Below are 13,237 nucleotides of genomic sequence, written 5' to 3'. Positions count from 1 at the left end.
GGCAGTTGATTAGTCATTAAGGAGAGGACGACATTTGAAGAACTACATTTGAAGCACTAAATGTGAAGCACTGCATATGAATTTCTATTGGACCGCACAAGGAGGGGTGTTGTAGGGCCCACAACCCATAGATGTGCGGTCCAACTAGATATCTAGGGTTTCCCTTCTACATGTATATAAAGGATATTGTTCCATGTAACCCTATTATCCTGATCAATAGAAAACCTTCTTTGCCTCTTTACTTTCTCCGTATTTTCACTGCTACAAGTTAGGATTATTATACTCGTATTAGTTTATTCGAGGAAGGCCGAGCCGGTTTACCTCAACTACATATAAACCGGCTCAGTGGTCCATTTAATACTATTGTCTTGTGCTGGCTGAAAGCATGCCTTGAATTTTCACCAGATTGTTCCCCACGGAAGTGTTTACACTTTCCACCCATCCATCATTTTAAGTGCTCTCCGAATCTAACTTGGCTTACAAATTTCTCCCAGAAAAACCCATTACTTTTTCTTTGAAGGAAACCCTCTTTCTATTTTCCTTGCCGAGGAAAAATAAGGAACAACTCAAGCAAACATGGAAATGAAGGAATACACAGATACAACACTCTTAACTCTTTCTAGTCATTTCTATTTTTTTAAAGGAAACAAAGCAGTTTTACCATTCATGTACAAATTTGTTCCTCCTAACAAAAGAATTTGAGTTCTATTCACTAACAGAAGCCCCCAGCTTCTCTCGACACCCAATTTACTGCTGATAGCTTCTGCAATCCCTAGTACTTTTTCTCCTAATGGGCCCCATTTTCTTTGTATATGTTTCTAGCTATGCCCCCACTTCGCAATTACTGATATCAACACACCATCAAAATACCATTACAACGAACTCATGACCCATCAATTGTGAATTTTCCCCTTTCCCACTTATCCTATAAGAACAACAAACCCATGCTCCTCCCCTATACAAGGTCTTTTTTCCGTGTGATCCACAAAAGCCTACTATGGGGTAGGCGGGGAGAGAAGATTTGCTTAAAACATGTATTGTTAGACGAATCATCATTCCGCCCCATGCAAAAAGTATCAAGCTGCATAACAAGGAGCGCACAGCTACTTGACACGGAACTCGTGCCTGAATATGGTCAGGTTTTGAGTGAACTTATCCCTGTTCTTGGAATCCAAGTTTCGAGTAACATCCGCCATTAGTTTGTCAAAGCAAAGGGAGAGGCGCTGCTGGTTATCCACTGGCTGCAAATGATGAAAGGAAGTTATTATTAGCATTCAACAATGCTTAAATGAGTTCAAAATAATACCAGGAACATGGCCTACACCAGTTTCCATTGTTCATGCTTTATTTGTTTTGGATAACCTCCTAAACAAACCGCTGGTTGCTATATTTACCAACGTAAGATGAATTATGGCACTTACTTGTGAAGCCAATATTTGCACCCTCAGATCAGTGAACATCTGCAAGAAAATTGTTTATCCATTATATATGAACTACAAAGATTTCAAGAAGTTACAGAAAAGCTAAATGCTCTGGCTGAGTGGCACGACTAAAGCGACATAATTTGCCTTCTGCTACAACAATCTCAAAAGCTGATAGGGAGAAGTGACTATCACATAAGAGAACATACAGATAATGTAAGAACACTTCATAATGGCTGTTGATAATATCACACGTCGCAGGGGCAACAGAGAGCCAAAATTCCTCACAAAGAGAAACAAATATAAAGTTACGAATTTATTCAAAATATAGAAGTTATACCTGCTCGCTGATTAGTATCAAGCTCAGCATTGCTCTGCTAAGACTCCATTGGTTTCCACAATCCTCAAAAAGAACAATTTCAAAGAGAGTTCGCAATATCTGGAGAAGGAAGATGTATACAAATATTTACTTACTTAAAAAAGGGTGAAATCATTGAAAAACAATGGAGCAGATTTCAGTAGAGATGCTAATAACAGAAGCACAAAATTGGAGACGGCTGCAAGTTAGATGTTTATATTTATCCCTTACAGGATTTTAACCAAAAAGTAGAACAGCATTGCCATGTTATACTACCAGAAAGCTTGTAATTGTGAATTCAGAGTGTAACTTACTTCTGGAAACAAAGTGGGGCACTCAGCGATGTGCCGTGCAAGGTTCATTGCAGCAGGAGATGGAGGTCCATCACCCACTGTTATATGGTTAAAATAGAAAGCAGCCAAACTATCAACAGCAGATGCACACTGGGAAGAAAAGGGAGCTGAGCATTAGAAAAGACATAAAGAGGAGTCTTCATATCTACGCACCAAGGTGTTAATACACCTCACTCCAGGATAGAAACTGAAAAGACACTAATATGAAACAGCAATATGTTTGGTCTATCTCTTTCTTTGTGATCTGGTAGTTGAAAATACTCATAAAGAGGGAAAATGTAAACAAGAAAAGCGATAACACAATGCTACTAAGTGCTAAAAATCTCCACTGAATGCGGTACACACCTGCGTTGAGATACTGTTGTCCAAGCCTTTAAGACCAGATTCAAGAGATCCAACGATATGCATAAACGTGCTTGTATCAAGATTCAAAACAAATGTAATGTGGCTGTTGAACAGAACCTCCAAGAAGGCAAAGTAAGCCTTCGTAAGCTGGAAAGTACACAACAAAAATGTGAGTGATGTGCAACTATAACTTACATGAATGAGAACTGTAACATAACCTGTTGCAACCAACACACAAGCATGGTCATTCGAAAACCCTGCCCCAACTTAGGAAGCAATAACACATATCAATCCTATTTTACATTAGAAGTCCACTTTCCTCTTTTCAACCAATTTGGTTAACTTGACAACAATTGTATATTAACATATTATGGTGTTGAGGTAGACCGTAGGCAAGAGATGCATAGAAGGAAATCATATACCCAGTATGAACAGACTCCATTATGATCTCTAGAAAACTACATCTACGTCAAGTTCTGTAAATCTTTTATGCACATCATAGTTTTGGCTTGTCATTCACTGAAACACCCTTTCTCCTTCTACATTACACAAATTTCCCTGATCATTCTTAATAAGTCTCAAGAACATTATTTCAAATAATTTACCTGCTAGAATATGCTAAAAGTCCAAAGAAGCAATAGCCTATAAATGTCTATTACCCATGAAAAGATACTTTCCCCGAGTATTTTTCATTGACAATGACCATAAAAGAAGTCCATGGATTTGCAATCATAATTTTTAGTAAAAGTATAACCTTACGAAATGCCAGGACATCGGCCATAGAAAGTGATAAAGTCATCTTCAAAGCTATGTCAAGCACATCTGCAAGTGCTCTATCACCATACAGTTCAAACACACCAAAGTTGACATAGTTTCCAGCAAGTGCTGCCATAACATCATAAAATACGTTAAAAGCATAAATAAAAGATTATTCTTCGTTGCCATAGTAAATAATGATCATAATTTCAGGGGAAAGAAAGACCATTGTACCGGCCACCGAATGGCTAACATATCTCAAAACACAAGGCATTGATTGCAACAAAACAAGCCATCAGGTAATATGCTTACCCCTCGAAAGAATAGTCAAACAGATCCACATTCCCTTATATTTGAAAGCATAAACATCTCCAGCATTGGGAAGTGACAAAATCCGTGATCCATATGCAACTATTAATTTGCTGACTTCTCGAAAAAGGAGTATGCCGTTAGGAGATGATGAATCAAATGTCAGACGTTGTGCTTTATTCAACACGAACTCTGCCATAAATTTTAGCAACGGCGTCGTAACCTGCATTTTGATGGTACAAGAAAGTTAACCTTTGACATTAAAATCATAATTTGCCTATCCTATATAGAATACTCTGCAACTGGATAAAAGAAAAGGGCAACCACAATAAACAATGATACATGAAACACAATGAAGCTTATGTCAAAAAGACTTGAACATGGAAGTATGGAACAATCTCATATCAGAAAGAATAGAAGACAATTTTCCCAAGTTGAATTGGAAATTTCAAGTGAAGGATTTGGAACATCTGGTTAAAAATAAAAATAAAAGAGAAATAGTTGAGAAATCCATAAATGGACAACCGATCATGATGAGAAGTTGACTTACAGCAAGAATTACTAACTTAAGGACCCAAGAGATAGTTGCAGACTTGTTATGATGTCACTCAGTTACCCTCGATTATAAATTTGAATGACATGATCTATATTTGACCAAAAGACTTCTTAATAAGTTTAAAGTAAATCTACAAATAAGTAACAAGCACTGCCACAACTCCAGCAACATTCTACAAGCTCAAAATCACAAAACAATTCCATCATTTTCAGAATTTCCCAAGAAGCATACTATAAACTTGATAATCAATCAAATGTATCGTTCATAAAATGAACTAGAAAATGCTAGAAAGAAAACCAAAACACTGCATCTGACCTCTGGTGTATCAGTCCAATGAGAGATGCCTCTTAAGACAAGAGCCATGTGTGTGGGATACAGCCAATCAAAGAGGAGTCCATATGTTCTGCGACTGAAGTAAAAAGAGAAAAAACAACTTCAAACTTTATGGAAGTTCTTCAACACAAAACTCAACTGCAGACATAAAAAAAAGCGCACCTATTCGTTGCCATTGTAATTCCTCTCAGATCCCGCATCAACCCAATCAGTGCATATTTCACAGCTTCAGAGCGGAATGCAGCATCAGATGTTGCTTCCAAACTAATGAAAATCTGGAGTGGCAGAAAATCCACATGCAGTAAAACCAGAGTAAGAGGAAAGAAAGTGCTCTCCAACAATTATGTAAGTAATATACTAAAAGAGACGATGAAAGAAGTTGAGCTGTATTGGCGGATAATTACTTCAAGCATGTAGAGGCTAACATGTTACAGTATAAGAGAATTGCACCAAGAAACTGTACAACCAGTGTTGTGTGTAAGGAGCTTATCAATTAACCAAAATAACATCATTCTGTCATGCCACGGACTTCCTTATCTAATTCTTTTGTTGGGGTGGAAGGATGAACTTGTAGGCTATAATATATTTGTATTCTTAATATCAATTGAGCTTAATATCCATGTTTGTGTCTCTTTCTATATGATTTTTCATGTTCTATGCCATGTATCATTGCTAGGTTGTTAGAAGATCTCATTGAACCTTGATAATAATTGTCTTATGAACACATGTATACCTAGTATTTAGAAGTTCTACTTTAGGTTCGAGAACAAATATATCTTTGTAATGATTTCCATCTATGATTCTAAACGTTATATTCCATGTAATAGTGAAAATGTAACAATGAGGAAGTGTTTTCAATTATATCAGTAAAGAAGCGAACACAAACGATGCTCTTCAGCTTAACCGACAAAGATCATTACATATTCTACATGTAGTGATATCTACATAGATACGACCTACATCAAAATGAGACATGTCTTACGAATTAAACCAACTAATGATAGAAAATATGATGTGCCTTACCTGCAAAAGAGGATCCATTGAAGATTTAAATTTCACAGGGCTATCCTCCATGAAGATCAACCAACCAATAGTATAATAGAAGGTTGTTCTGCTACGGGAGCATCTATATTCTTCTAAAAATGGGAAGTGCTCCCTCTGAAATAGAAGATGAATAACAGTTGCTAAGTAAAAGTTGAATACGTACAGAGAACAAATAATTTCATGAAAGTTATTATACTACGTTATATTATAAAATAAACTAAAAAGAGAAAACTTCTATGATGCTGAGATTACAGTATGATGCCCGATGATGAATTTAACGGTGTCCAGCTTCAGAAGTAGCTTTCCCGTCATATATCTGACCAATTAAAGCAGTCGATGAATACAATATGAAGGAGAAACAGTTCAAATTTCCAGACGTAGAAATTTAAATATGTGAACAAGCTTACCCAGATGCCAGCTCCAAGAACAAGCTTAAGGTGTGATCAATAACCTCCTCACTCTGGGTAATGGGTAAAGGGATGAGAAAATATCCAAGAGCAAGTGACGAGAAAACGAATCTCAAATCATTACCTCCGTGTAGCACTTAAGATTTGTAGCAATTTTACCAACAATAACATTGAGTAATAGTAGATGATCATGGAGTCCCAGGAGCTCAGATAATCTGGCATATAACTGCTGCAACACAGATAATACATCAGTGGATATGAACATGAAGTGAACTTGCATACAGAAGAACAATTGACGAGGTTATAGAATTAACCTTAGAAGAGTGCATCGCCTGGTCACCCACGTATGTCTTCCTAAAATTTTGAAAGAATGTGAGAATGGCACGATCTAATCGCTGCTTGCTTACTTCACCGTAACGCTGCCAAGAAAGTTTAATTATGAACTCATTGCTCGGAACTAAATGTGTAAGTTCAAACATTTATGAGCGCATATTGAGATATTTGGAAATTTAGCGAAACATTCAACACGAATAGGACTAGGTAGTGGTGAGTGTGTTTGTGTGTGTGAGAGAGAGAGAGGGCAAAATTTGCAGACATGACAACAAATATTAAATCCACGTTTCATATTGTGTCTAAGACATCCTATCTCAACTAAGAACTTTAATAAAATGCAGGGTTTTCCTCCAGCATACCTGATTATGAAGTCCGCTGTCAGTAATGTTTATCAATTGTAAAACTCGTGCTGCGAGTTCAGCGTCAATTATTTCTTGTGATTCTGCACTACAGGAAGTAAAAGAGAAAAGGCAACACAGCATAATGAGTACTACATTAATTTGAAATATAACTATCTGAGTTTCAACCTGATAGTTGTCTTACCTAGAGCTAGTACACTGTCTAATTTTGAAGATGGCGGCAATTATATGAACTATCCAAGCAAGTTTTGCTTCGATCACAGAGAGTTCACCAACATCTCCACTAGCCTGGATCCTAGATCTTTCCTACCAAATCAAAATATTAAACACAAAATTTATGTCAAAAAAATAAACATCTAGTGAACAAGTTGACTAGTTTTACAACATAATGAGTGCATTATGTGAAATGTAACTGAACCTACTGTATAAGTTTGTAGCAGAGGCTCCACAACCTTTATGATGTATAGACTACTATTTTCATACTGCAACTCGGTAAAACAGAGAGGAAAGTATTAGAAGAAAAAAATGATAGAGGACATCAATATGATCAACCAATGAGCAGAATGTTTTACTGATATGATGATGATAGAACTCAACTTCTATAAAGTTATAATAAAGAAACTTGAACTCTTATAAGCTATCACGATCACAGATCCATAAAAACATAATTGAACCTGGAATCTGCAAAGGTAAGGAAAACACTCTAGCTGATCCTGAAGAAGTTCAACGTTATCTAATGGATTATCAGAAAGGTCGTCTGGAAAACCAGCCTGCAACAAGTACAGAGCAAAACAAGATGTCAGAAAAATAAGTCTTATCTGCGAATATAAACAAAATATATACACTTAAGACTAGATATACCTGAACAGAATCAAATCTGGAAGTGATAAAGCCTTCAGTTATTTTAGGAACAAATTCATCCAGCAAACTTGGTGTATCTCCCTTCAAGTAAGGCACAGACGTCACTAGTCTGGACCACAGGCCTAAAAGGTAGTATACACTACTGCTTGCCCACTGATGAAGCAAATTTTAGGACATAGTTAGTACTTTACCCAAAATTTACCCTCTAGTGAACTAAATAAGAAGAATAACAACTAACCTGCCATGATTGAAGAGACTTTGAAGTGAATTCTGCTACTAAGCGTATCCAGTCGCCATAACCATCCACATTTACAAGTTCTGACAACTGCAGCAGAACTCCAAATTAGATTAGCAACAAAAATTATTTAGTCTTTTGCGTGTGCAAACATGTCAGGATCTTTATGACTTAAACGAGCTAAAGCGAATGTTGTATTTAGTTTTGACCACTTTAACTAAGAGGTGAATGCATTGCCTACATAGACAGATACAAAGCACCAGCATAACAGATATGTTCTCTAAGGTGGTGAGTTCAAAAAAAAAATCACTAAGTAATTGACAAAGAACTGGACTAAGTAAAAAGTACCTGATAATTCACTTTGAACCGCCCAAGAAGCCGGCAATACTCATGGTAATTCTCATGATCAGCAAGGCCTGAAGTCCCAGTCCAAAGACACATGAATTGAAAACAAGCTTTAGAGAAGAAATAATCAATGTGCATAACATGTAAATTTCACTTTGTACAGAGGGAAATGTCTGATACTATATCAAACATTTGCACTCAGATACTGAATTCAAATGAAAAATATTCAAACAACGGTACTAGAAAAACGAGATGCCACCTTGCCCTGTTTGCAGAATTTCTTTCGTTCCAGTCATAAGGTGTGCCAGAAACTTTGAACGCTCGACATCATTCGTGAACAAAGAACGTCTAACTGAAGCTAGACGCACTAAGCATTCCAATGCCTGCAAAGATGAATGTTGCATATCAAAACCTAAAATGATACGTTCGTGTAAAAATGGTCCAAACAATATATAGAAATATAAAGATCACAATCCAAATACTACGCTGAGGATATACAGAAAAAAAGAAACAGATTCTAACTGGAAGGCTTTTAATTTAAACCAATTTGATCAGAACTATTCGGTAGCGCAGTTGATAACAGAATAAGCAAGTAATCAAAGAAAACAAAAAGAGCCGAACGATGTACAAACTGAAGGGTTACAATACATAATTGTTACATCAAGTACAAGGTCTATCACTTCATGGTATATGTTTCTTGCATCAAACAGACAATATGGATAGTGGCTGGTCGATGAAAAGGAAGTTCAGAAAGTTACGACTTTTTACTGCAACTCTGAAGTATTTGCAATAAATTCTTACCTCCTTCGAGAGAGGAGGCTTGGTGATTGTGTAGTAATCAAAAAAGATTTGCACAGTTGAAGGATCCTCCAAGACAGGCCTCCATGAAGATGGAACCTGTGACATAGTTGAAAGACATGATTAGATTCGGTGCAGCAACAAGAAGAGAAAATTCCATGAGAAGCTAACTACAAACATAATTATAACGGTAGTCCTACCTGTACAGTACCAAACTCTTCAGAACTTTCATCTAAGGATGTCCCAACAAAATCATAAGACAAACACTTGAGGGCAAGAGATAGTGCTAGTTCTGGCATCCTGCTCGAAACTGGAAATCAAGTGAACAATGCAGTCAGAATTTCGTAAAGCAGGAACAACAAAAATAAATTTACCAAACAATTGGAGGATAAAATCAACAGAATCACTCCCACTTAGTAAGTTTAAAAGAGCCATGTATTACCGTCAGTTTTAAGCTGGCCAAGAGATGTTAAAGAAATCTGGAAAATTTGAAACAGTGACTGATCTCTGAAAGCGCAGGCGACCCTTCGATGATGTGTGGATGTCAGTCCTGGATTAGACTACATGATCAAGAGTTGAGAAACACATTAAAGGACAATTCGAGTTTTATGGTGATCCTTTGAAGAAATTAAGCAATGATGAGATTCAGTAATTAGCATCACAAAGTAACACAAAATATGCGAGAGGAAAAAAAAAATTACAAGATAATAACTATTGCAGTATCTTTAACAATCCCCTTTTCATTAACAAAGTTCAGGTAAATAACAACCGAATGATTGGGTCAATATATATTTGCCACTCAAGAGTAAAAGCTAATTAACTTGTCATTCGGAAAAGATTCACACATGTTTTACCCATAACATTGTTGAGCATGTGCAAAAGTAGCACATAGAACAAAGTAAAATTGGTTCTCGGTGTATTAAAAACTAAAGTGAAACCCTTCCAGAGTTACAAAACCTAGAGACTGAACACCTGATAACCTACTTTCCACAGAGCAAATAACCTCCGGAGATCTAAGAAAAAGTAACCAATCAACGGAGAACCTATATTCAAACTCCTACATGAACTTGTTGAAAGAAAATAACCTAAATTTTTTTTCTTGAATCTACAGGGGAACAATCAATGATTTCAGAGTTATATAATTTATTATTTTTAAAGTTAAACGCCTAAAAGAGCTTTATCTTTATTCTGCATGGAGTTCAGAAAGTTATTTCAGGATTATCAAAATATTATTATCCAGAATGTAGACTTGAAAAAAACCAACCAGATTCATCTCGGAGACAAGCTGATTTAAAATCTTCAAGCCAATGGCATAGTGATCTGAAGTGGCCTGGAGAATGAAAGAAAAAAACAGACTGTTAGACACCTCACACCTGTAATTCTTTTTCAGAAATGTATGTATCCTGAAACAGTTACTACATAGCACATAAGAACATCATAAGTGCACTATCAAAAGATCATGTCACCTGACTCAAAAAGTTCATCGATTCTTTAACAACCTCCTTGAACCTATCATCATCAAACCAACCAAACTTCGTAACTCGACAAAAAAGTTGAATGAGGGATCCAGTTACGAAAGGCTGCAAATCAGGTCCTCTGGTGGCCAGATAGTTTATCAGATAGTTTCCTTCATAAAAATGCAGATAGATCAGATTAAGTAGTGGAAATAAGAAATGAGCACAGAGCTAGCATTGCAGGATAAATATAATCTAGACCATCCAACATAAACCATAAACATGGTGACAAGCTTGAACTTCAAAAATCAACTCAGTGTCACGCATGAAAAAACACAAATAGAGGACTTGGTGAAGAAATATGAGCAGCCATGATTTGCAGGACATGTCTACAGCATATCCAAGGAAATTAAGAAGATAAAAGATACCCAAGGAAATTAAGGATCGGCAACTGAACAAAGCCACTTGAGAAACCTGTGTATTACAGCCTAGCTTAGCCAAAACAATTTTAGCAGAACAAGAATATTACGGATATCAAGTCGGAGCTGCAAAGAGAGGCTGTGCTCTGTCACTTGCTTCAACAAGCTTGAACTTGCCAACATTAAAGCATAGGGAGTCGACGCATTGTCCAAAATGTACTGGCATTGTGAAATGTATTCAGTATTTGCAGAAAAGCATTTCAGAGTGCTCTCTGCATGAGCTCTTTCAGCCGAGTCCTGCGAATTGTAAAGTCTCTCGCACAACGCTTCCAGTTGCGCTAAGCTCTCCATTGACAGAACAAAATAACTTCCAAATTCAATTCAACAAGCCACCTTCAAAGTAAATTTGTCCTTTCCACGGATATCCAAAACACATCTACAAATATCTGATGAAATGCAGTAATATATTTAGGGAAATTTTTTTTAGAGCAACTGCATTAAAACACCAGAATGCCACAAAGTTGAAAAGCTGAAACCGATAGTACTACCACTGGAAATGTTGGATTATTTACAATTTACAACACTGTATATTTAAATGTGAAATGTTTCATGTTACAAGAGATGCTCAAATATAAAAAGAACTCAAGAGAACAGCCTACAAATGCGATTAGCAACTTCTGCAGAAAAGGAGCACTGGTACCACAAATCACAGCATCAATCCTGAGAAGAACAAAATCAATGAACATCAAGGGAAAAAAATTATTCTCTACGAAGTGAAGCCTGAATGTATAGGTAAACCAATGGCCACGAAATACAATGGTTGGGCAGCAAAGGTTACATGCAATGAGCTATATCATTGACAACTACATGGCAACATCAACTTCACTACATTTGCTGGATCTCAGAGATATATAGTACCAACGATACCAGTCCACACTCTACAATAAGCTACATTAAAGATAATCACAACAGGTAGACAAAACCTCTAAAGTGACAAAAGCTTCGCCTTCAAACTCAAGGTCATCTAAAACTGTTTGAATAGCAATACAAACATGCTTGGCGTTGTCCCATTATACTTGGAATAAAAGTGATTCAATGCAATTTCACCAATACATGCATATCATCATATCATAGTGCACATTAAATTTTGCTGTTAAATAATTCAAAACACTTAACTGGCTCATCAAGCCTAAAAAGATTGTATGTGGCCTATTACCTATACATCATAACTTAACAACACCGAGAACGAAATGCACTGGGTTCTAATCCTCTTATTCACAGTATGAATATCATAACAACAGGGTCGACGTGGCACATTTTGATAATCAGTTACCAAAATTGGATCAAAGGCATAGACAAGTCCAAAGGTAAATAAAAAACAGCCTCAATGTTGGTTACTACACAATCACATTTTCCTTGTTAACCAAATCTCATTCAAGTTTTTCATTGAAGCAACACAGCCTATCAGGTACCTACCTCATTATCTTATTCAGGTCATCCATCATAATATCAATCCCATTTTAGTAACACAACAATTACTCAAATTCACAACAGACATTTGCAAAACCGAAGGATTCTGAGGTGTCAATCAACCAAGCAGCGTTGCAGATAAATCCTAATAGAAGTATACAACCATCCAAATCCAACAACAACCATAAAACTGCAAAACTTTCAGTAGCAATTTCACATAAAAACAAGTTGATTCGTCAAAAACAAATTGACTTTCTGGATTAAACATCGATACATAGATCTAAAATGTCCGTTTAACACATCGAAATAAGATCAACAGCATAAAAAAATAAAAGTACAAGAAAATGAAAATTTTATTTCGTTTAAGATTAAAAATGTAACAGATGATCTTACGTGCAAGAATCAATTGAGTCTGTTGTTGGTTGATACAATTTTATCTTTGATTTTCACGGATTTTCTTCGTCTCTTTTTTAGGTTTTCGCGAGATTTTGGTAAATTTCGATTTTATGAAAACCTAAAAAACAGAGTTTATAGAGAGAGAAAAAATAGAGAGAGAGAGAGAGAGAGAGGAAGGAAGGAAGAATAGTGTAGGCTGTGATGAGATGAGAGAGCTTTGAGAGGAAAAAAAGGTTTGCCGACTTGGTTATATAATGAGACGAGGGAACAACATGGTTTGCAGCAATCATGAAAACCTCCCTGCCTCACACACTAAACTATTAGCCTAATTCCCTTCGAGATTTGTTTTTCACAAAAAAAAAAACATCTATCCTTTTCCCCTTTTTTCCTTATAAATAATGTTTTTTTTGCACCTCTACAACAATTTTAGTGGTGTTTTTCCTTATTCTACGGTCTAAGTGCTCGGGTCGTGCCACATAAATTGTCATGGGCGAAAGCCAAATAACTCCTCGCCGTCAGAAATATTTTAACGGTACGAACAGAAGCGTAGAGAGTGCAGTTAAATTGCAGCACAAACCAATTCAGCCTTTAAAATTGTTGCTGCAGATGTTATATGTAAGTTCTTTCTGTTCTTGTGTTTCGTTGTTTCCAAAGGGTTTGCTTTGCCAGCCTTGTATAAATAATT

The 13,237-nt window shown here is 36.4% G+C and overlaps 1 protein-coding gene across 4 annotated transcripts; it reads right to left on the bottom strand.

Moving 5' to 3' along the window:
• Positions 1-597: 597 nt before the first annotated feature.
• Positions 598-12,839, bottom strand: LOC113308731 (exportin-7-like). 4 transcript variants are annotated; one of them, XM_026557197.1, is made up of 30 exons: positions 12,550-12,839; positions 11,346-11,406; positions 10,797-11,132; positions 10,280-10,440; positions 10,078-10,143; positions 9,256-9,373; positions 9,014-9,123; positions 8,817-8,912; positions 8,275-8,398; positions 8,019-8,086; positions 7,674-7,760; positions 7,436-7,588; positions 7,249-7,344; positions 6,997-7,056; positions 6,759-6,880; positions 6,575-6,662; positions 6,197-6,301; positions 6,007-6,111; positions 5,883-5,935; positions 5,728-5,791; positions 5,455-5,589; positions 4,594-4,706; positions 4,414-4,507; positions 3,546-3,765; positions 3,232-3,362; positions 2,478-2,624; positions 2,094-2,222; positions 1,762-1,860; positions 1,422-1,460; positions 598-1,241 (listed from the first exon to the last, which is right to left on the bottom strand). In XM_026557197.1, exons 3-30 carry the CDS (start codon positions 11,035-11,037, stop codon positions 1,104-1,106), a joined length of 3,162 nt encoding a protein of 1,053 aa, XP_026412982.1. In that variant the 5' UTR covers positions 11,038-11,132; positions 11,346-11,406; positions 12,550-12,839; the 3' UTR covers positions 598-1,103. The 4 variants fall into 4 exon arrangements, with proteins under 4 accessions (XP_026412982.1, XP_026412980.1, XP_026412983.1 ...); XM_026557195.1 differs by having other exon boundaries at positions 10,797-11,406; XM_026557198.1 differs by having other exon boundaries at positions 6,007-6,108; positions 10,797-11,406.
• Between the last annotated feature and the right edge of the window lie 398 nt (positions 12,840-13,237).

This window comes from Papaver somniferum, chromosome 9 (assembly GCF_003573695.1).
Source record: "Papaver somniferum cultivar HN1 chromosome 9, ASM357369v1, whole genome shotgun sequence".
Lineage (NCBI taxonomy): Eukaryota > Viridiplantae > Streptophyta > Magnoliopsida > Ranunculales > Papaveraceae > Papaver > Papaver somniferum.
The sequence above is the reverse complement of the archived record's forward strand: the minus strand, read 5'-3'. Positions and strand labels throughout refer to the sequence as shown.

Coding starts and splice junctions, on each gene's coding strand:
- LOC113308731 (XM_026557195.1), bottom strand. CDS start 11,037: ATGGAGAGCTTAGCGCAACTGGAAGCGTTGTGCGAGAGACTTTACAAT. Junction 7,761..8,018: donor GGTTCAAAGTGAATTATCAG/GTACTTTTTACT, acceptor GTTCTGCTGCAG/TTGTCAGAACTTGTAAATGT. Junction 4,508..4,593: donor ATTACAATGGCAACGAATAG/GTGCGCTTTTTT, acceptor TTTTTACTTCAG/TCGCAGAACATATGGACTCC.